Genomic DNA, 23,266 nt, shown 5'->3' on the forward strand with positions numbered 1-23,266 from the left:
AAATTAAACAGTTTAGGCGCCAAATGAATTCAAATTAATATAATTTCTTCAACTCCTGTTGTTGATATGTAACTAAAAATAATATAAAATTTAGTTTTTTTCTCTTTTTTCTTCGAAATACTAGCATTAATTTGATTATGAAATTCGTTAATTAAAAGATATTAACTGAAAAAACTTTGTAATCAATATCAGATTATTCGAATTGTATTTTATGATTTTTTTTATCCAGTTAATGTAAATTAATCTAATCGAATTGTTATCATAGCTTATCAATATTTTCAATTAGGTCATATTTTTAAATTTCTAACGTGAAATGAAACAACTTTTTAGTAAATAAGCGTTTCTAGGATAGAAAGTAAACTGGCTGTTCGAAGTAAACGTTTGGTTTCTGAGAATGCGACGTTAATTGAATAATTAGAAGGACTTTTAAATTGATTCGGCCTTTCTTTAACGGTACATTTTGTGTCTTCACGTTGGTAACGTTCGTCCGGGGTAAACACCTCTTCCATCTTGCGATTACACATGACGCTTCGCCTGTGCCGGTCAAAAGCCTAGTTTGCTATTGTTTATAAATCGTTGAATTCCGGTCGGGAAGGAATAGCAAAAATTTGCCCTGAGATGTAAGTAATTTTGCATTTGATTTCGATTGATTTGCGCGCGAAATGGAATCGTCCCAAGATTCGCTCCTTAAAAAGACCGTTATTTTTATAACAACAAACTAGTTTTTAAATGTCCTCAACCTTGTAAACAAATATTCAATTACAACATGACTTTCCTGTCACTATTGTTCCTCGCTCGATAATGTTTACAAACAAATGCTAATCGCTTCACGCTTCAAATAGTGAAGCATCGCGATGTATGTCATGCTTCGCGGTTTTTGTTAAAAGGACCCCCAAGCTGCGCCTTAAAACTATTCAGTTGGAGTCCAGTATTTTACTCTGCTCTTGTTTTAGATAGATCAACTAGAGGGGTGCAATGAGTGCTAAGAATGGGAAACGCTCTCGCAGGAAGACTGAGGATGAGGAGTTCAAGGCGCCAGTCTTGAAGAAGGTGGAGAGTAAACCTGAGGATGATGAACTGAAGGGTTTCGAGAGCGAAAATGGCGTCAAGGAGGAGGACAGGATGAAAACTAGGAGCCGCTCAAACACCCCACTAAATATTAAAAAGTCTCCACAAAAGGCAAATGTTGAAATGGAAGAGAAAACAGAGGAAGAGGTTAAAGTTATAGAGGATGTAATTAAACCAGAGGAAGAAGTGATTAAACCTGCAAATGATGAAGTGGTAGTGGTGGTGGAGTGTGATGATAAAGTGGATGAGGAGAAGGTTGAAGATGTTAATGGTGGAAGTGAAAAGGAGGAAGAGGTTGTTGCCACAGCAACCGAAGTGCCAGCAACGCCAGAAGAAGCATCACAGGATAACAGCGAGGATATCGAAATGGAGCCTTTGATCGTCGATACGGAGGAGGTCGATCCGGAGCTGCAGTTCGACGAGGCCTCGGATTCGGAATCGCGTAAAGGATCGCCGGTGTTGTCGCGCTGCAGAACCAGGCGTTCGCAGACCCGCAACATCCCTACACCAAAGACTCCGAAATCAGTGATCGACCAGAACGGAGACGACAAAGACTCGGACAAGACGCCCTCTGAACTACTGGATACGCCGGAAGCAACGGACAGCCAGGAATCGACCTCGGAATCCTCCTCATCGCAGAAGACGACGGACGACAAGTCCGAGACCATCGTTAACATTGATCTGACCGACACCAACGAGTCCTTCGAATCGGAGACGAGCATGCACGTGAACGTTGGAGGTGATCTGACGCGGGAGATCGACATCACAGTTTCAGATGAGAGCAGTTTCCTCAATTCTGCGAAGGATTTGAGCGTCGTGGAGACAATACGCAGAATGTCCTCGAGGAGGGCTATCAGATCTACAGGCGATTACAGGAGATCACTGCTCAAGTCGAAGGCGGAGAAGTACCAGTACATTCCTCCAATTCCAGCCCCACCTCGAGCTACAGTACATATCAACAGCGAAGTCGCTGCCACAGCTACCACAATCAGGAGATCCTCTGTAGAGAAGCTGATCGGATCAAAGCGCAAGACGCGCCGCAGCGACTCGCCGGACGGCGCCAAGAGATTTAAGATCACCGATTCGAATCCTGGATTCATGTCGTACATCTCCAGTCCTATCAGCAAGATCAAGAGCAAATTCACGCCCGGTGAGGTGTCAGCAAGCACACCAAAGTTGACTGGCTACAGGAAGCAGGACATCCTGGAGGGCGCTGACTTGAGTAAGATCGAAATCCCCATCCACACAGCGACGCCGTCGCAGCACGACAAGAAGTGGTGCTCAATCATGTAAAACGCGCGATTTACTCTGCATATTATTATTTTTAATCTTTATTTATAAGACGCATGTCTTTTTATGAGCCCCTTCATCATTATATTATTATTTTTACATGTAAGCTGATGACTTGCGAAATATTTTTATTCGGATCCGTTGGAAATGGTTTATAAGAATGTTTACGAATAATGGTGTTTTGCAATGAAATTCGTCTTAAAAAGATATTTTATATATATACATGAGGATTCGTAACCTGGATTAAATGATGAAAGTGATAATTTCAAATGTTCATCACTTTCATCGCAAATTAAAGAAAAAATGAATGTTATTTAGATTTAAGATTTTTTTCTTTCTCTTTTTTTTTCCTATATTTTCTTTCTGTTTCATTTGAGTTAATATCTTGTATCATATGTTTGAATTATTTGACTGATGACCGCCGGTTCTCGGATTATATTGATGTTTAATATATATATATAAAAAAATATTGGCAATAATTGCAAAAATCATGAAAAAATATATATATTCTACCTTTATTACTTTATTATATTGTAAATGAACTTTCTTGTGTTTTCAGTGAAAATGGAAATAAATTTTATATGAATAAACGACACTTTCTTCTTATCCACGCCACTCATTTTTACCACATCCGAAAGACTCATTTCCATGCATTCCTTTAGTTACAGACTGTTCATTTTATTACTGAAAAATAAGTATAAAGACCTCAATTTATGTACCATTAATACTATAAATTTCTATCTTGTTACACCAAACTAAAATCTTAGTAACGTAAACATTTATGTAAATTGTAAACATCGATAAAATTGTATACAGTTTAAAATTATAAAAAAGCAGTTATCAAATTCTAGTAAATATTACTTAAGGTATTTGACCTTCAGACTATGGAAATTAACAGCGACGTTGGATGCGTATTGAATATTAATAACAATAACCCAAAAAAAGTTATTTGTTTGTAATGAATAATTTAAACGTATGTAAAATTATATTTTTACATTAGTTTATGAATAAACGTGTTGAAAATAGAAAACAATCAATCGAATATTTTCATAAATTCAATAAATGAAAGTCAAAGCTTCACTTCTTCAAAAAATTCGTTTTCTAAAGCAACCGAAGAAATTATTTTATTTACTGATTTCAAGGTTGAAAAAGATCATTGACCTTTTGGATCCCAGAATCAGTAAAAATTTAGAAAACTTCGAAGAATTTTAAGAAACTAATTTATTAAAAAAATGTGTTAGTAATTTATTTCCAAGCAAATCTATATTTTCAATTAAATTACTTAAATTTGAATGTTAATGTTTACGAATTCCATTTTAGAAATTCCGTTACGCTTTACTTCTTCCCCATAAATATTACTATCTAATTTTGAAGTGGCTGAGATAAGAAACTATTATCTCTTCATTTGTAGATCAAAAGTAAACGTTGGTTCTTAAGTAGCTACTTCCTCGTTACGGAGCAATCTGCTTCTCGTCCTCACTTTCTCTTCGACGTCTCCATTACAAAATACCTGATCTTTTTTTTTTACCTGAACCTTTCTGCTTAATCATGATAAAATCTAATTAAGTCTACAAATGTTGTAACTTGTATAAGGTGAAAAGGATTGAACAAAAAAGAAAAGTCGAGTCTAAAGAAGAATAAACTAATGAAACTGTGACTAATGAAATTTAATCTTACCGCATGATGCGAAAAATGTAAATTACACTTTAAATAAAATTAATTATAAAATAACAATGAAGTATTTTCGGCTCAATTGACTTAATGGAGTAATATATTTTGTCAAACCACATATAGAAATATCGTGTGTTAGAGAACTGAAATAGAAAAAATAATCAATCTAGTCAAACAACTAGAAAATAACACAATTGATATAGAAATACACCGAATCTCGTGATTTTACCACTACCGATTTTTTTTCAATTATTTCAAAGGCTATATCCTAGAAACATAAATCTGATGCAACACTCGATATTTCCCACATCGTGCAATATTAATAACTTATCAATTTTTTAGTACGTCCATTGATTGCTGCTACTATTATTGGACAGTAGTTGAAATTCGGCCATATACGAGAGCCGTAAATTCTTGAACAACTGATCCAGCGTCTTCAAATCCTTGCTAACAGCTTTCCTAGTCTTCATCCTCCTTCGCGACTCCGAGCTCTGATTGGAGCCCGAACGATGGTCCTCACCGGAAGGACCTTTGCAGACGATAGGCTCCAAAACCACGTACGTCTTCCTCCTGAGATACATACCGTCCTCATCGCTGGAAGTCGACAAAACGCCGCTCAGTTTTCCAGCTTTAACGTTTTCCTCCGTCCTCCCCATACTTTTCCTATTTATAGGAGGCAGTATTCTCTTATTGGATTCGCCGATTGATAGAGAGGTTCTTAATTTTTTAGCCATTTATCGGACAGCTGCGAGTTCGCGTGCTGCCATAATAAGAGCGCAAGACAAACTGATAATAAAAAAGACTAATATTGAAACACCTCAAATGGATTCACACGCGATCCCACGGCACTAGAGTTTAATGTTTTATTACCTGACCAACATCAACGCAAACGCAAAGTTAATGAAATATGCATATTGATGTACAAATTACTTATGAACGTCCAATCAAATTAAGTTGATAAACTTAGAAGAAGGGCCGTTCCCCTCTTCACCCAAAAATCGGAGTGCTCCACTCCGCTCTTCAGATCCACGGCAACGACGAACGATGGCCATCCTTGTGTACCGGTTCTGATTGGGTAATAGTAGCAAGGACTCGAATACAATCCTAAACAAAGTTTATTTTTAGTGATTGTAGGAGAAATAATAAATTACATTTTCAAAATACGATTGGTGCATTTTTTAAATACCTTTGGTTTTCTTTTTGAGCTGTTCTATAGGTTTGAAGTGAATCAGTGGCATCGGGCAGACCAATTGCATTGGCTGTGGTTCGATCAGACAAGAATTCTTCTTATCCCATCCGGCGCCTTCCAAGAATAAGCCTCGCACATAGACACCGACGTCTGGTCTAAGTTGCACAGAATTATCATCGGTAGTCAAAACTGTGAATTCCCAATTCAGAGTATCGATGGGCACTTCCATCATTCGAGCGGTCGTCTTTACGTTTGCATTAATCGTAGATTAAATTGTGAGTAATGAATGCATTTGTTGCACTTACCTGTAGGACTGCAGTTAGGAAACCTGTTGGAAAGGTATAAGATGCCAACCAGAAAAGCAACGGAGGGTGAGTGGTCTCAGCCCATGTTTCGAAATGATCAATTCTTCGTATCAGATCTCTGGTCCACGAACCTAGCAGCTTCAGCGATGGATAAGCTAGTAGGAAGCAGTAATGTGTAATATTAGCTTAAAACAACAATCATAAGTTACCTTTTAACCACGACGAAGGCACACGACCATCGTAGAAGCATGTAAATATTTCCTCAAGCTCAGTGGACATAACAACTAACCCTTTTATTCCCTTTTGAAGTTCGTCCAAAGATATTCGAATTTGTATAAGCAAAACATTGTACCTTCATGGAATCATTAAAAAAATGTATTGGAAAATAAATTCTGATTAGCTTACCTAGAAATTTCTTGCAGCAACACAACATCCAATGGTGACTTCATAGGCCCCATTAATTTCTCCGTGTTCTCGTAGTCAATTGGTTCTGGTATTTTCGACAAAACATCTGACGCCAATTGAGAAACCTATGAACAATATATATTGAGTTTTTGTAGATAAAAACCTGCAAGTAAGAAACCTTTTCTTCTTTGCTCTCTTCCTCACTGCCAGACGCTTGAACTTGTAGAGACATGAGTGTTCCGAAAAGTGACCTAGTCTCTGAGATCAGAGATGTTATATCGGCATTCGGATGCTGTCCGAAAGCTTCTGGTCTATCCACATTGGGCAAAAGTGTTATGTAATCCTGGTAGGATTGCAGCGACCCGTCGCGAGGTATATAATAAGTACCGAGCGAGGATAGCCTGTACAGTGGAGTGTTTAAAGCATCCTCGCAGAAATAATGGTTTATGTAAGTCAGGAGCACCCTTCTATCCCAATCGTCGGTTACGTGTCCACCGTAGTTCACCCCAGCTATCAAATACTTCAACGCATCCCAAGGTGTTATATTCTGGTATTCATCCAAGTAAATCGTCAGCAAATTTTCGGATACCTCAAAGTCGGAATCGTTGAAACTGTACACAACGTTCCAACCAAGCTCCTGGAACTTCTTCCTCTCCAACAGTACGGAGTGGAAAAAGCACAGCGAGAACAATAACTTCTTGTATTTCTCCTTGCTGTGGCACAAATTGAATTGCTCCTCCGTCACTATCTGATAAAGCCGCTTCAAATTTGCTTTGATACCCTGAAAGAAAAACAATTCAAATAAAGGTAAATTATCAGTTACTTTAACTGCTTTTACTCTAGGTGGTTCCGTTGTCATTTTAATTGCAGCTTGTAATATTGATATGGGAAATTCCGGATGAGGACTGGAGCTTAACCATAAACGAAACTTGGGATTCACTTTGCCAATTTGCAGAGTTTCCACGATTTTATCCAATTTGGGCATCCAGCTCAAAGATAAATGGCAATTGGCTAAGAACACCCAATTACCCTCTTTGGCACCAGTGGCTAACATCCTGGTAGCAATTGGAGCCTGCCCTTGTCCCAAACTCAAAGCGTGAAATCGCGAAGTCATCTTGGACGTTTCGGCCAATTGTACCAAAGAATTAGTCGGATCCACGCCCGGCGATAAGACAAAAATGAGCGGTGTTTGAGCTACGGATTCCTGCAAAACTTGCTTAACATCCAGAACAGGAGGCTCCACAAATCTACTGCCCAGTTGATTAACAATGAAAGTAGATACACAAAATGAAATGCGATCCATTCTCAAAGAACGAATGAACAACATTTTTTGGAATTCACTACAAATATCCTCCCATTCGCCTAACAAAGGTTGTGTTTCAGGTTCGGTGTGTATGTACCATTGGTACCAATCCCTTGGAAACTGCTCGAAGGTAGTCACGACCCCATGGAAACCTCCAACTTTATCCATTTCCGTAATATTATCCCAAGAGGTACCATCCATCCATGAACAAGGATTATCAACTTGATTCTCTCTATCCAAAACGACTCCGCCTTTAAGCAAGAAGTTGTATTCCGCAGAGATAATTTTGCCTTGTCCTTCCAAAATTTTGATACACATGTGGAAGGAGAACAATAACTTATGCCGCTCGAAAATTGCCCTACAAGTATTTTTGTATACAGCGTAGGTATGAAACTCGTTCAATATTTCGATCCTCTCATCCAAAATCTGCGACTTTGTGCTACGATCGATGGATTGAGTAAACAAGAATACGTAAGCATCCAAGGCAAATTGGTACATCGGATCAATTTGTCCCATATCGTTCAGAACAAAGAAGAGAATTGAAGCTCTTTCAGCGCACGATCTGTAACCTTCTCTGGCTGCATCAATTTCCACTTCGGTTTCCTCCGAAATCTCTAAATTTTTTTGCACAGTGATGGATGTTTGCTTGGATGTTTGCAATGTATTGAACAAATCTGCGTCCTCCAACAAAGATCCTCGCGTCTCGTTTAGCAATCTCAACAAATCGTTTTCCAATTCAATCAACGTTCTCTTACCCTTAGCAATGCTAGTAACCATGTCATCTTTCTGCTCTTCCAACTGCGGCTTTTCCTTTCGCACAATTATACCCAACAATTGAGCTTCTAAACCTTTTTGCTTAATAGCGAAATTCACCAGAGTGGTCTTTGTAGAAATTTCCGGCGGATAATGAGGATTGTTCAATTTTGTCGTAATGAAAAACCGGAAATGTTCATCGTACGATACCATTCGATCGTCCAGTTTGATCATCATCATTCCACCCTGCTTAACCACGGCCTTATCCAAAATAGGATTTAACGATGGATCCATGGTTTCACTAATGTTTTGAAGAAGCACTGGCCTACCTAGTTGCACTGATTGCTCTACGATCTTCATAAAATCTGGCATACCAAAATCAATAACCTTGAACAAAATTGCATTATTACATCAACTTCTTTAATATTTGTGTGGAATACTTTTAGTTCGTTGACCATTTCCATAGCCTTTATCCATTTCTGCGCTTGACACTGTGGATCTATAACCAAAGGCCACCGAGTACCTCTGACCACGATTATACCGTTTTCTGTACTAAAGTCATCAGACGGCAAGCCTTGAATTATCCATTCTCGAATACTGGTGGGATCAGTTAGGAATTTGATGATTTCAAAATCGGGATTCGAAGGAATATCCAATTCTATAATCTGTTAAATAATTATTTTTAATAATAATAGTGTTTAAGTTGGTTCGTTACTTGTTGAATCCAGTACTTAATCATGTCGTCTCGATAATTCGAGACGAATGGACCTAAATATGAGACGAAAGCTGTGCCCAAGAGGCAATCTCCTGGTAACCACTCGAATATAGTATCTAAATTAGCAACGGTATTCTCCCAACGAATCTTCTCTCCTCCAAGATTTTCCACCAACATTGAAGCCCTTTCCAATTTAATACGCAATAATTCAGCCTTCTTATTTAACTCCTCCTTCAACTTAACTTTATCCTCGTAAGCGGCTTGCAGTTCCTCCAATTTCCTCTGCAACTCATCAAGCTTAGCTTGAGCCTCCGCCAGAAGTCTCTGTTTTTCTGCAAGAGACGCTTTGGCATCATCCAACTTGGCCTGCTTAGGTGCAACATACTTCCAAACTTTTGCATATTTCTCTATTGCAATAACCCACATGCAAAGAGATTTAGCAGCCAAAGACACCACTCCAATTTTATCCGGTACAAACTCATCATTAGTTGTGTATACGTTGATTTTCTTCAACGTCTTCTCGCTTATGTGATTCTTATCAAATTCTCGTAAATCATCCAAGAACTTTTGCTCTCCTAGTTGCCTCTTGGCCTCTGTCCACGTAGGCTCCAGCTGCTTTAAAATCATGACAGCTTCCATGACCATCTCCACCTTCTGAGGAGGCTTTGAGTAAGATTTCATCTCACTGATATCTTTCTTATTGAGCGAATCCAAAGCCCTTATTGCTTCCTCTAGTGCAGGCATTGCTTGGTCAAGATCAGCTTGCGCAACATCCGCTAGTTTTTTGCATACAACCTCCTCCTCTGAGATCTTTATCCTCGTCACCTCAACTTCTTTAGCCTGTTCGTCGGCTTCTTTCTGCTGTTGCACAATGATGACCATATACTCCTCGCACTCTTCCTGGTACTGGTTGACCTGGATTTGAGCGTCAGCCAACTCGGCCGACATCGTTTCTACCTTGATTCTGCAATCCTCGATCTTCCACAAACCGTTGCGCAGTTTGTTTGCCTCTGAAGCAGTCTCCCTGCGTTTGTGATCAAGCATTCTAATATAAATCAAATATTAAATTATTTTCCTTCATTTTGTGCAAGCTGCGTTTACATTTTGAATCCGGCGACTAGCTCAATGTAATTTACAGGCGTTACGTAACAGTGCCTCTTCAGTTCCGAAGCCATCCTCTTTGCATACTTTCCAACGGAAGCATGAATTGTTGCAAAAATTGTAGCCACTGCCTGCAACAGTCTATCCTGCGTCGAAAACACCAACGAATCGCGACGTTTCTCCTAACAAATATAAACGTAAAAGTAAGCGACTTTATGTTTCATTTGAAATATACACAATATAAATCTAATTGTGCATTCAATCTATGTTCGATATTATTGAATTGAAGTTGTGTGAAATACCTGTTCTTGTCCAGTTATGCTTTCCACGAAATTAACATCAGCTATATACTTATGGGCAACTTCCAGAAGGGCCGCAACAGGCCAATCGCAAAACCAATCGATGGTCGTGCAATTTATCAATCCTGGATATTGTCTCAATCTGTTTCGAAAGGCTTCACCGATGGGACTCATGCAGAGGATGATGTGCAGATTAGTACGGATTCGTTGAATCAGAAAATTATAGTAGCCTTCGTTCGTTTGGACGATTCCCGCCTTTACAGCTGCCTTGTACAGCTTCGCTTTGATCTTGAAGAAGAAATTATTAAAGATTTAGACTATATAGAATATACAATTGCAAACAACGAACTTCTTCAAACTCGTCCGTTTTATAAAGATTGGCAACTTCGCCGGTGCTCAACATGTTGTTGATGATTTCCAAGAAACCTTCGTCCGTAACTTGCGTGTCGTTGAAGAGAAACGACGTCGGCCTTCCATCGACGCCTGACAAAGAAAACAGCTTCTTCAGATCCTCTTTAAATTCGACTACTTTGTATGATCGTGTCACAGTAATCTGGAACGTCGAGAGTTCGGCCAGGTACGCAGCAATCCTCGACACCGACTGTCTTCCGCTTCCTCCGATACCCACCAGAAGCATATTTCCTCGTTGCTGGGAAACGACTCTGACAATTCTGCAGATGTGGTCTATGGCATCCTTAAATAGCACCAAATCCATTCGCACCACGTTCGGACTAGCGTTATACTCCTCCATCTGCACCTCTAGGTGTTTCCTCACCACAGTTAAATCATTCAAATCATCGTACAGACTGAACGCATGTATGAAATCTCCAAACATAGGAATCTCGCGATTCGTGCAGATCGCGTGGAACGTGAGCTCAAAATGTCTTCCAAGTTGTTCATTTAATTGATTCAAAAACCATTCACGATCCCTAAAAAAATCAAATTAGCATTAAACTAACTTCAAAAGTAAGTTTTAAACAATCACTTTTCATCAATTAATCGATCGTAGAACACGCGAATGCATTCGTGTATCCACAGTTTGAGCATGAATGGTTTGTTATTTCCTATATCTTTGTGAGAGCGCAGTAATCCCTGAAACACCTTAGAAATATCCCTGAGATTGAACAGGTAATGGATCTTAGTAGGCGTCGGCAACATCTTATTGATAACATTATCATATAGTTCAATGGTGGCATTCGTAATGTTCCTAGCTATAGATTTCACTTCGTCGATAAAATCTAAAGTGTGCTGCATAATCATTGTTCCGAATATCCGGAATATCGTAGCTTCCGCCGGAAAAGTCATGTTTATCAGGTTGAATTTACTCTGTAGTCTCTGCGAAATTACATTTCTTCCACCTCCAGGTGGTCCCATACCAGCCATCACCAACATATTCTAAGAAACGAATCAATACCTGTCCAGTGATACTATAATCAAATACTAACTTGTACATATTTCCTCCATTGCTTTTGCCTGTCATACCAGAAGCCGTAGTCAATCCACTGACGCAACAGTTCCAGAGGTGGTTGTGATCCGTAAGTCTCCTTAGCTGGCATATTTAAATCGTCCATGAAAGTAATCATAAACTTTCCACCGGGTGGAGCGTACGAATTTTTCGTTCTCTTCTCTGTTCTACTCTCAATTGCTTCTTGTACGTTGAGAGAAGTTGTCTACGTAAAAATATTTGTTATGATTCAAGAAATATACTTAGTTAGAACTTAGTACCTGAGCGGACATATTGATATTTAATATAACGTATTTATCTTTATCCATTGAATTTAAAACACTTTGAGCAGAAGAAGTTTTACCAGTCCCAACTGGTCCAGTCAATAAAACTGGATAGCCTTTATCCAGAAGAGCGCTTATTAAATATTCATATCGTACAGTATCAATAGTCGGGACTACTATTTTGTGATAAGGCAACCTACATAAACAAATCATATTACTCATAGAAATATAAATTTGTGTTTATAATAGTGATAAAACTAAACGGATATATTACCCCTCATCATAACGCCAAGACATGTTGAGCTTCTCCTCCCAAGGAGCAAAGCACTTATTCTTGATGTCAACGTAGTACTCGTAAATAGTGTCCTTCAATGGAAACACTCCTTCCTTTTCTCTAATGAACGTGTCCATCTTCCTACGACCGTTCTCATCCACTGTTCCGCAAACTGACCAAATCATACTACAATCCAAATTATTAGTGAGAATATAAAGATAAAAAATCATTGATTGATACTATACCAAAATAAAAACCATATTTTAATCATATCTTCGAACGTCTCCTCGTTCGTAATATCAATGCCATTCTCTTTAGTGGCAAACATCTCAAGTAATTTGCAAAATGAAACCACCAAATTCAGTTCAGAAGTTACGATGGTCTCTTGACAATTCAGCCGTTTAAATTCCAAGATAGTATTTAAATAATAATTGAAATAATATTTCATCTACAAACAAATTTGTAATTATGATTATACAAGATTCGTGATAAAGGAGAAAGTTTTTTTTGTGTTCTAAATTATTTACCAAGGTAATATAATCTTTCCCTCTATTTTCGACCTTTTGTAACCAGGAGGTTACAAAAGGTTGCCATCCCCAGTCCTTGTAATCATTGTAAACCATACCGCATCTGCTAACTGTTGCTGGTGAAGCTACAGTAAGATCACCAACTTCAAATAGAAGCGATACCTGTTCCGGCATTGTTATACGATCACTGTTGATCAGAGTCAACACTTTGTTATCATCCATCACGCTGTTCATGTTTTCAATCCACACAGCATCAACGGGTCCATCAAATAAAATCCACTTCTCATCGGGACTTTCCTCTTTAACAAATTTATATAGTTAACATAACGTTACGTTGACGTAAAGTATACAAACTAAATTATATCGATTAAATACCTGCGCAAGTAATTCTCATGATAGAACTTATAACTCCGTCGAGCCATTCGTTGGTGCTCAGATTATATTCCCCATACAGTTCAGCAAGATTCAAGGCTTTCGGATTGATGGGATATTCGTGAACGACTTGAAAACCTGGCTTTCCTGCCCTTTTCAGTCGACCCATGCAACCCTGCAAAGCTTTCCACGTAACAGTTTTGGCGGTACCAGTCCGTCCCAAAATCATGACTGAGTGTCGTGAATTCTTTGTTTCGTAGAGCTGGATCACTTTGGTCAAGGCTGTGGCAATGCACTGCAATCCGTTCTCCTTCAAGTGGCCCGAGATTGCAGCATTCATATCTTCATAATCAACGGATGGAAGAGATATCCCAGGGAAAATGTCAGACATGATTCCATTGAAAAGTGGAAGATCGTCGGCAGTCAGCTTGGCAATATTCATATCTTTCATTGCAAGATAAACTATTTCCTCTTCGGGAAGATGCGACAGTTGTCTCCTCTTTTTACCTGCATATCTCAGCAAGGCAACCATTGATCTCAGACCAAAATCGTAATGGTCTTGTTTACTCAATTGACGAATTGATAATTGATACAGAGTGAATACCTTCAACCCCAAATTACAACTTATACTTAATATGCGGAAAATAGTCTTACCTTCTTTGCAAGAACTCGAGCGTTCTGAAATCCATCGCTGAATAACGTATTTTCTGCAATAATAACACTATCCGGAACCATCATCGAAATTGGTCTGAACATAGACTTTACGTTATCCGGAAGTTCAGTTCTTCCTGCATAACCAGGATTCATAGTTATAAAAATACCGCAGCTGTGTTTCAAATTAATCTCAATTCCTAAAGTCAAAGATTAATTTAAATAATAGAGTTTGTATGTATATTTATAGTAGATTATTACCTTCGAATATAAAGGTCTTTACTCTTTGTGAAATAGCTGCTAGGATGCACATAATCTGTTGTGCAACAACAGATAAGACCTCAATGTTGATTCTGTTGAACTCGTCGAAGCATCCCCAAGCACCGGTTTGAGCCAATCCCGAAAAGCATTTGCCCATACTCTTGAAGTCCAGCCCTTCGGAGCAGTTATTAACTATCACCCACATACCCATAGCTTTGCCCAAATCTTTCACAGTTTCCGTTTTTCCTGTACCTGCAGGACCTTTCGGGCTTCCACCGCGGAATAAATGCAAAGCGGTTGTCAGAGTTATATAACATCTAGCAAGTATACAAATTTGGTATATAAGCTATGTAAGTAAGATAGTTAAATGTATACCTATCCGTTAGAGGTGTTATAACCAAGCGTCCTGAATTCCCATTGTATTCGTATCCATACAGAAAATGGGTGTTGGTCTGTCTGATTATGCAATCGTCTATTTCTCTGTCCCAATAGAAACGCAATTGAGAAAACCATTCGAATGCACCAGTATCCATACAATCTGCAAGTTACAATAAAATAGTAGTACTATTCAACCAGGAAAGCGTTACAATATAGTTATACCAATACTGCTAACTTACTTGCTCTGTACATCCTATCAATGACATCCCTGGAGTGAATCTCTATGGTGATCAGTGTATTTGCTTTCAATCTTTGCAACTTAGGCAATTCTCTTCTGCTCAATTCCGAAAGCTTCAGCAAAATCCTATTTTGCTTTTTCCGCAACCTCTTTAAAGGTTTCTTACTTTCCGTGAGCTTGCAGTGCACCAGAGCTCGAGTACAATCAGTAGTCCATTGCATCTAAGAAAATAAATATATTTGCAAGAATATAATAATTTCAAAATATTTCATACTTGGCTGCAAGCATTGCACAGCTGTCCACAATAGGATAACAACCATTTATCTCTCTTGCTCAGCATTTTACGAAGCGCAGCTCTGCAAGGTTTAAACTCTGTTTTCAGAGTGAACCTCATCATCGACTCCACATCGTTCAGCCAGTTTTCTACCTGACCATCGATGATTACCATCTTGGTGAACTCCATATACTCTCCATCTTCAGAAATCATGCCGATTGCTTCAGATTTCATGGTGATCGCATTCTTCTGCAGCTTCAGTTTGTTCAGATTGTCGAACAATTTCTTGAAGTGCGGCTGAACTGCTTCTGGTTTTTTAGCGTTGCCCAAGATCTCCAACATATCGTCGTTGGATATGAAGTAGAAGCGTGGAAAGACGTGTCGTTTCGTCTCCAGATACAACTCGAGTGCTCTTTGGATCAGCTCCAGCTTATCGTTCATCTTGTTCAACTTGTTCAGTAGTTGCGGCGCAGGAATAAATGTAACGCAACGCATAGCGTTTTTTCCTCCTGCCATTCTCGTTGAAATCTCCTTCCAATCGTCAGTCAAACCATCAAATTCTAAAGTTTCTTTAGGCATTTGCCTCCTAATATCCTCGCCTCCAAATATATTCTAATACAACAAGAATAGTAACTATGTTTATCAAATATGCTTGGTTTTGGGAATACCTCTAAATAGAGCCATTGTCTTTGTACGTTCAAGGCAGTTTCCAAAGTTTCCATAATGTACGATAAACGCCTTTCCCACATATCCACTTCTTTAGCAAACGGCTCCACAAACCTAGTGCTCTTCATCGTTGACAGTTGCATCATGTTATCCTCCAACATTTGGAAACAATCATCGACTGATTTGATTCTAGATGCAGAAATAAATTCATTTTAGAATTTCAAATCCCCATACAATTACCTAAAGAATCCTTTGTAAGGTGCCATCTCGATAGTAACAAGCTTCCAAGTATCCGCAATAGCTTTGATACCCTTTTCGATAAGCAACTCCATGGTTGCCGCATTGGAGATTTCATTGATTTGCTCAGCGTAATCAATCATCCTCATAGCTAAAATAGCTTCCAGATTAAAAGCTGGCGAATTCTGATCGAAGTCTTCGTACATCGCAGCACGCACACGATCCCAATGCCTGGGTCGCATCGCAGGGTTCTTCAAATCTCCAATCAAAGGTAAAGTTCTTCTGAACGCATCCACCCTTTGTCTGGTATGCTCAACAATAGACCAACTATTCACAAAAAAAAATCATTAAATCACTAAAACATACATCATCTTAATCATCAAATACTTTTTCTCTTTCAACTCTCGTGCTAGTTTCGTCAACTTCCTGAACAGAGTCTGTGCAGTCTCCTCCATGTCGTCGGTCTGGATGCCCCAGAATTCGCCAGTTTTATACTTGTTCCAAGCTATATCCCATTCTTCTGTTAAGCCCCAAACGATTTCAAGCGTGAGCATTTCCTAATCAATTAATATAGTAATACAAATTTATTACGCGTGTGATATTATACTTTTTCCAGTGCGTTTAAATCCTGAGACTCCATCAAACTCAATTCGAAGATGCCCAAATTCTCTTTAACCAGAGCTTCTCTCTCGCGTAGTTTCGATATGTTTTCTCTCATCATCTTCAGGAAATTTTTAGCATCTGACACCTTGACATCATGACTAAATGGTCCTGTGGTCATGAAGGTATCCAACAAATTGCACGCTTCTCTTTTGATATCCTCAGATTCTTCCAATAAATTATTTCTGAATCCGTTCTGAAAATACATGATTTATGCAATACTAGGTCCAGTGTGTAACAGCTTTTTTTTCAAATAGGATAACAAGAAAAGGATGAATGATTCAAGGATATTGTTAAAAAGTCAGTTTGTCTTAGTAAAAATATGTTTTAGTTAGTCTTCCTACAATACATTCATATAATGTAAATATGTAAGCTATTTCATACAAGGTCAATAATCAGTTTTTCTGTATCGTATTTGTACAAAATACCAGTTTAGTTACATTGGTCCTTAAATAATAAAGTAGTACAGAAACCTTACTCATGAAGAGTGAAAATGTAAGTAAGAAAACTTAGTTATAAGCAGGATCCGGGTATATGTAATACTCCGGATTGAACACTACCTTAGTAAACTCGATCATCTTATCAGCTTCTTCTAGCGTCAGCAAATAAGCTTCCCAAATCTGCGGTATCCCTTTCATATTCTTCCTGACCTCATCCGGTATTTCCATCCCATACTTATCAAGTACTTCAGTCTGCTCAATAATCTCAACGAATGCCTTCTCCTCCTTGGGCGCTTCATCCACCAACCTCTCGTAAAATAGAATCGCATTCTGCATTTCCTTCAAGTTCTGCGGAACCACCATCACCCTAAAACATAAGCAAATGCAAACATCGCAAAAACCAAATACTGAATATAATACTTTTCGGAATTTTCTTTCGTGTATTTGTATATCCAATTGACCATCCTCTTGGTGATTTTAAACAGCAACGCCGTAAGCTTCTCTTGCCATTTAATACAGTGATCAATGATGGATTTCTTCAGGTTATTGCAATCGACGATTATGAAGTACACTATGGTCACGTTCTCGATAATCTGAACGTTGTTTGCGAGCTCCGTGTATCGACCAATGTTCGCATCGAATTGGCTTGCAGTTGGGTTCTCCTTCTCGTACATGTCAATAAAAAGATCTTTGTTGAGTTCCCAAAGGTCTCGGAACGGCATCCACATCTGCATGTACTCTCGCATCTTATCCACGTTCAATTGAACCTCTGATGAACATCAATAAACTAAATTGCAATATCTATAATTATAATTGGAAATTACCTTTGTTGATTAGCTTTTGCAACTTGTTGCATTCGGCGTCGCTGTTGATGAGGTCGGAAAAGCTCCGAATTCTTGCATTTTTAATGTGAAACTTCTCTGATATCCTAGGCACAGCGGTTAGGTTCAATGTGATGGATGGTAGGATGTCGGCCATGTGAGTGGCGAAGCTGCTTAAAGTCGGCACAAAGTTGATCTGCAAGGAATGGATTTTGAAATAATTTTGTAGAATTAGGATCTGATAGAATACCTTGTTATGTTTCAAATGGGTCTCTAGATTCAAAACAGGATTTGGGCCTGTAACTCCATCGCCGTGAAGCGTTTCGTACACGTGCTGCAAAGAGTTCTTCACTGTTACACGAAGAGCTTCCTCCATCAAAATATCAAATTTGATAATGTATTTAATCCATTGCTCAGCCATATTTTGTATATTTTGCTCAAATCCTTCGTAAACCACAATCAAGTATCGAATTATCTGCTGATAGTATTCTATGAATTTATCAATGGTCTCCTCCCTAGATTTGTTGATGATATTGAAGAGAACATCCATGTCGTAGGAAACTCCAGAGGATATGTGTATAATTGGAGAATCGCAAATCTTCTCGCAAATAGCAACAATCTCCAAATTGCACGTCTTGTAATCTGTGACGAAATCTTGTAGATCAGACGTACAAGCACTGCATTCCGCAATGTAAGCATCTCCGAGATCCGTATTCCAAGTGAGCTTCGATAGTCCCGGACTAATCTTCTTTTCTACATTGAGAATCAACTGTTTGAACAAAACCCTTTCCTCGTCCCCCAACGACGCAATCAAATTATTGTAATCTCGAACAACCTGCACGACGTTCTCAAAAATGAACTTCAAGGACGTCACCTTCGACCACACATAGTTGCAGTTGGACGGAACTTCGTATTTCATGGCCAGGAAGTAGCGTATCTCTTGAAAAATTTGCAACAACTTCCTGAAAATTATCAACGTAATCAAAATAATGTAATAATAAAGTATGTAATAACTTTATTTACTTATCCATGTTGCATTCAATCAATCCGGGTCGTGATGCGCTTCGACACATCAACGGCCTATCCAAACGTTTGGTAACGTCTTCACCGACGTTCTCGTTAAACCTCCTGAAGAGGTTCAAGACAAGCTCATCGATGGAGCTAATCAAAGATTCGTACTGCAGGAAAACTTCCTCGGATATGCTGCAAGGGGACATCCAATGCGCCGCCTCCAGCACCTTCTTCAAGATCTCCAGACGGTTCTTCTTCATCATAGCCATGGCTGCTCTTCCCGCGTAATACGGCATATTCACCGGATACTCATCTTCATCCGATACCAAATCTGATTTGCAATCCTGAATTTCGTTTCTAAACAATTGATAAACCTGCAAAAATAATCATTAAAATGAGAAACACAGATTTCTAAGCACGTTACGTAGAGCGTTTTTCTGTCAAAGAGGGATTTCAAAGTTGATCTTTTAGAATAATTGTAAAACGCAGCAAGAGCTTCTACGCCCTCATCCACAGTGGGAATTTGATCGAAGACGCTGTTCACCAGATTTTCAATTACTATTTCGATATCCTTCATTCGGCCACGAAATTTTAAAATCTCATCGTACCACTGCGAAGATTGTACATCCAAAATTATAGTTTTTACCTAAAAATGTTAGAATTAACATAATTGATGCACCAATTAAAAAAATAATGATAAATTACAGCATGGACTTCGTACAAACTATCGGAAAACATGTCTTCGACTTTCTCGCACCATTTCTCAAATTCCATAGCTCTAGTACCGCTGAACCTGTAATAATTCAATAATATTAAGTAATGTAAATTATACAGAGAATTAGTAACTACTTTGGTTTAGGTATATCTTCGGTTTCATCGAATCGACCAAAGTTGATCATTGCCTCGCAAATTTCAATCATATCGTTGCAACGTTGAATGAAAGATTCCATGTGGCTGAAGATCGGAGATCTTTCCAATTTCCAAGGAGTCGTTCCAAACTCTGTATGCGCATCAGACATCTACAAAATATTCTAAAATACAAACTGAAATACAAAGGGAATGAATTTACAATATCGTAAAGCCTCATGTAGGTTTTGCAACTGGCAATGCACATCTGGAAAGTGTTTATAGCCTCTTTACTCTTTTTACTCTTGAACACAGTGTTCAGGTCGATGAACTCGATGCACCGCACGATGATTTGAGTAGTCAAAGCCTTGCAGAGAGTCGTTATTCTCTGATCGGTATTATAGTATTTACTATTCAACCAAATGTAGCGGATCAAAGTCAAGATGGGTGGAATGGTTTCAGGTATTTTATCCGGAGATTCCACGTTGTTCAGAGCACCGCACGGATCTCGAATTATTTGCAAATACTCAATATTTGATTTGGCTTCCTCCAACTTTCCACTGATTTCATCCGCAACGGATAAGAACTGTTTCACGTAAAGCGATTGAACGCTGACCAATATTTCCGTGGTGTGTTTTAACTTTTTGCTGGTCAATTGCTGTCCGACACCCGTCAAATTCTCATCTGAAATACACATTTTAGTATTTGCTTAATATAGTTATAAACGTAGATTTACATCTCGAAATCCAATTCTGGATTTCATCCAAGGGCGTTATCATGCTCTCTTTAACGCCCGTATCTTGATCTTGGAGGATAACTCGAATCTGACTCGTCCAGTAAACCACTATGCTCTCCAATCTTCGGACGAGCTCCTTGTCCTTCGTGGCTTCCTCCACAGACATATCCAATCCTTCTTTAGGAATGTAAATTACAGTCAAACCAATCATCTTGTAGCTTATGTCGGTCAGTTTGGCGAGAAAGTTGTGTAAGTGACTGCAAAAATCACTTTTCACATCTGAAAATCAAAAATAAATCACCAATTGTAATATAAATAAGTAATTACATGAAGATTTTTTTGAAAAATCATAATAAAAAAATACTCACTCTCTGGCCAATTCTTAATTTTGAAGAAGATCGGTGCGTAAACATTTTCGAGAACTTCGAGTAACGTGGACTCGATGCTGCTGTGGACCGTTCCGAAGATGATGTTATCGTGGAAAGTATCCACTTGGAAGACTTCGTTAGGTTCCCTGATGAAATACGTAAGATCCTCGTAAACGCAATTAGGATACTCCACGGTAGCAATCAAATCGTCCCCATCGAAGTATATGCAGAGGATCTGCTCACGTGGATCCATGAGGAAGTTGACAATGCCGCTCTCGTTGAGCTGATTCCAATCCGTTTCCCGCAAATCGTACAACGTCGTAATTCCCTTGACGAATCCTATGAGTTTCCCAAGTTCCTCCTCCGTATACTGGGGTCTATCCTCAGCCTCCGACTCTTCAGCGATCTCCACATCATCTTCGACAACGAAATCCTTCTCCGAGAACAACGAATCCTTAGATTCGACGCTCTTTTCATCGTCAAACATTTCTTTTTGCTAACACTGTCACACAATCGACACCAGAAAGAAACCTTTCCGGTTTTGTTTGATCAATAAACAACTCACCATAACAACGATCACTCTCTTTTTGTTTGCATCTGACGTTTTGTGCTTATGTGATTTTACACTTGCAACATGAACTTCTTCATATTCAAATTCAGTAGGGAGTGTCGATTCCAGATGGCCCTCGCCTTCACCATCCTAAATCTGGTTCAGGCCACCCTTGGAATGCTCATAGCAGGATGGTCTTTGTATCTTTGCTTGGAAGTTTCCAAACATCTGTATGCGGAAAAAGCAGAGATCACGTTCGTCTTCACGGTCACAGCACTCTACGGAACGCACATCATCTTCCAATATTTGATGGGCATAAAGATCTGCGCAAAATGTTTCAACAAAGCGCACAAGTTCGAATCTCCTCAACCTTTTACAATAAACCTGACTTATACCCACGCTCAATTTTCAGGAGAAGCACAAAGAGACACCTATATTTCTGGTTGGCTATCGGTGGTAACACTCTTCTAAACGTGCTCATCCTATCAACGATGTCTGTAAAGATATCTAAGCACATCGTGCGATCCATCAGGCATTCGATGGAGAAAGGTATGCGGAATTATCTGAAGGATCCGCTTTGGAAGCACACCATTGATAGGTGGCAGTTCCATTTGCAGTGCTGCGGAGTGAACAACTTCAAGGATTGGTACGAAATCTCTTGGTTAGATAAGTACCAATTGGATGTTACGAGTGACGATGTCCAAAGGTTCGAATGCATGAACAATCAAAGATTGCAATATCCTACACTTTATTTATATCATTCAACCTCAACAAACCTCTATAAAGTTATTAGGAATAATAGAATTGTCTAAGGAATTCTCATAACGCGACAATTATCTAGATTATCATAGAATTACACCTTTTATAATGATGGTTGATAAACAGTCAACCATCATTAGGCGACGATATATCGTTTCATGAAATCTGACCTTTATTTTTCTACTTGGCAAGTATCAAGTACAGGATTCAAAGAAAGTCGTCGTATGTGTTAAAAAGACTTATTTATGATATTGTTGTTATTTAGATATTAATAAAATTCACTTTTACTTTTGTTGTAATACTGAAGATTCACAGTTTATACACATGTTACTTGACAAGTATCTCGTAGTTGTCTATTTTTTTCCTTGTAGCTAGGTATTGCAATTTCGTTTAACTGCAACAATAAGAATGTCCTGTACTTAAACTGCAAATATGCAGCTTTCTGTTGTCCAAAGATCATCTTCATCTGCCTGTGGTACCATGGAGCTGCTGCGATATAAACTTTCCGATGCAGTGCTTCCATGATCCTCTGCAGCAGATCCAATCCGCTCACCTGTGGAAAGAACAACCCGAATTCCTGGACGGAACGATCTACAACAAAGGCTGCTTGACCGTGCTTCGAGAGCCGATTGAGGCATCCCTCGTCGGGCTAATCATCGTCACATCCATCTTAATTATCAATCAGGTCGTATATTAAAGAAACTAACAAAAAAAATAAGTTACAAAGTTGAATACATAGATAGCGATAATTGTGATATCCCGATTGTTGTACACGTCCTGCAGGAACGCAGTCGTCCTGAGGGACGTAATGGCTCCGAGTCCCGGCTGGCTCTTCGGAAGGGACTGCTTCTCCGCCACCAAGGGCCGAACCGTCTCCGAAGTGATGTTCGTGAGTTACCACCGCATAAAGCGAACAAAAAGAAAACAACCTAATCTATTCTAATCATATATATATATTCTGCGATCTTATTTAAAGAGTTTGGGGGAGGAAAATCGGGATGGAGAAGTCATGGTGCTTTCAGCTGCGAAGGAAGAAACTAAAACTGCGGAGACTCCAACCGAGAAGCATCGACACTCGAAAGGATCAATCAATCGCAAACTTAACGAGAAGGCGCACTCCCCGAGAGCCAGCGAACACGATCCCGTCTCCAGCGACGAAGAGAACGCCCTCATGCTGAAGTAACAGTGCAAACAACGAGAGGATTGATATATTTAACTTTTTTGTTAAAAAATAATCTTATTCAACTAAAAACATATACATAAACAAAAAAAAAATGTAAAGTAGAGGGTGGCATATATTTAAAACTTATAAAGAAAATACAACAAGGTCTCATATTATCCCAAGTATCATTAAAAACCGATAGCGTTTT

General features: G+C 38.9%; 4 protein-coding genes across 5 annotated transcripts; 2 read left to right on the forward strand and 2 right to left on the reverse strand.

Moving 5' to 3' along the window:
• Positions 1-449: 449 nt before the first annotated feature.
• Positions 450-2,628, forward strand: LOC108559905 (altered inheritance of mitochondria protein 21-like). Of its 2 annotated transcripts, none has more exons than XM_017917282.1 (2): positions 450-620; positions 958-2,628. In XM_017917282.1, exon 2 carries the CDS (start codon positions 976-978, stop codon positions 2,359-2,361), a length of 1,386 nt encoding a protein of 461 aa, XP_017772771.1. In that variant the 5' UTR covers positions 450-620; positions 958-975; the 3' UTR covers positions 2,362-2,628. The 2 variants fall into 2 exon arrangements, with proteins under 2 accessions (XP_017772771.1, XP_017772770.1); XM_017917281.1 differs by having other exon boundaries at positions 451-620; positions 954-2,627.
• Positions 2,629-4,954: 2,326 nt separating this feature from the next.
• LOC108559906 (dynein heavy chain 2, axonemal) lies at positions 4,955-18,874 on the reverse strand. The gene is made up of 33 exons (XM_017917283.1): positions 18,650-18,874; positions 17,877-18,588; positions 17,630-17,822; positions 17,226-17,574; positions 16,926-17,172; positions 16,313-16,561; positions 16,093-16,262; positions 15,709-16,032; positions 15,471-15,657; positions 14,803-15,414; positions 14,530-14,749; positions 14,288-14,450; positions 13,913-14,229; positions 13,655-13,851; positions 13,004-13,604; positions 12,629-12,927; positions 12,347-12,549; positions 12,102-12,287; positions 11,825-12,023; positions 11,545-11,769; positions 11,085-11,494; positions 10,449-11,028; positions 10,103-10,387; positions 9,801-9,982; positions 8,700-9,744; positions 8,425-8,649; positions 6,767-8,371; positions 6,107-6,709; positions 5,929-6,053; positions 5,733-5,875; positions 5,524-5,678; positions 5,216-5,462; positions 4,955-5,133 (listed from the first exon to the last, which is right to left on the reverse strand). Exons 1-33 carry the CDS (start codon positions 18,841-18,843, stop codon positions 4,979-4,981), a joined length of 11,607 nt encoding a protein of 3,868 aa, XP_017772772.1. The 5' UTR covers positions 18,844-18,874; the 3' UTR covers positions 4,955-4,978.
• A 61-nt stretch (positions 18,875-18,935) lies between these two features.
• LOC108559903 (dynein-1-beta heavy chain, flagellar inner arm I1 complex) lies at positions 18,936-21,074 on the reverse strand. The gene is made up of 7 exons (XM_017917278.1): positions 20,588-21,074; positions 20,220-20,498; positions 19,707-20,167; positions 19,487-19,656; positions 19,343-19,430; positions 19,057-19,283; positions 18,936-19,011 (listed from the first exon to the last, which is right to left on the reverse strand). Exons 1-7 carry the CDS (start codon positions 21,072-21,074, stop codon positions 18,936-18,938), a joined length of 1,788 nt encoding a protein of 595 aa, XP_017772767.1.
• A 147-nt stretch (positions 21,075-21,221) lies between these two features.
• LOC108559904 lies at positions 21,222-22,958 on the forward strand. The gene is given in 5 exon segments (XM_017917279.1): positions 21,222-21,533; positions 21,536-21,922; positions 22,162-22,234; positions 22,304-22,584; positions 22,636-22,958. Coding segments are annotated over 5 exon segments (1,257 nt in total). The 3' UTR covers positions 22,840-22,958.
• The last annotated feature ends 308 nt before the right edge of the window (positions 22,959-23,266 follow it).

The sequence above is a fragment of the Nicrophorus vespilloides genome, unplaced genomic scaffold, assembly GCF_001412225.1.
Source record: "Nicrophorus vespilloides isolate i.1.1-1 unplaced genomic scaffold, Nicve_v1.0, whole genome shotgun sequence".
NCBI classification, from domain to species: domain Eukaryota; kingdom Metazoa; phylum Arthropoda; class Insecta; order Coleoptera; family Silphidae; genus Nicrophorus; species Nicrophorus vespilloides.

Bases quoted from the DNA above. Each gene is read 5' to 3' on its own strand.
- LOC108559905 (XM_017917282.1), top strand. From the start codon at position 976: ATGAGTGCTAAGAATGGGAAACGCTCTCGCAGGAAGACTGAGGATGAG.
- LOC108559906 (XM_017917283.1), bottom strand. From the start codon at position 18,843: ATGTCCCCTTGCAGCATATCCGAGGAAGTTTTCCTGCAGTACGAATCT. The intron at 13,852-13,912 runs GTAATAATCTAC...CTTTGACTTTAG, and splicing joins AAAGACCTTTATATTCGAAG to GAATTGAGATTAATTTGAAA. The intron at 10,388-10,448 runs GTTCGTTGTTTG...TTCTTCTTCAAG, and splicing joins AAACGGACGAGTTTGAAGAA to ATCAAAGCGAAGCTGTACAA.
- LOC108559903 (XM_017917278.1), bottom strand. From the start codon at position 21,074: ATGTTTGACGATGAAAAGAGCGTCGAATCTAAGGATTCGTTGTTCTCG. The intron at 20,168-20,219 runs GTAAATCTACGT...TGTGTATTTCAG, and splicing joins CCAGAATTGGATTTCGAGAT to ATGAGAATTTGACGGGTGTC. The intron at 19,012-19,056 runs GTGCTTAGAAAT...TTATTTTTGCAG, and splicing joins AGAAAAACGCTCTACGTAAC to GTTTATCAATTGTTTAGAAA.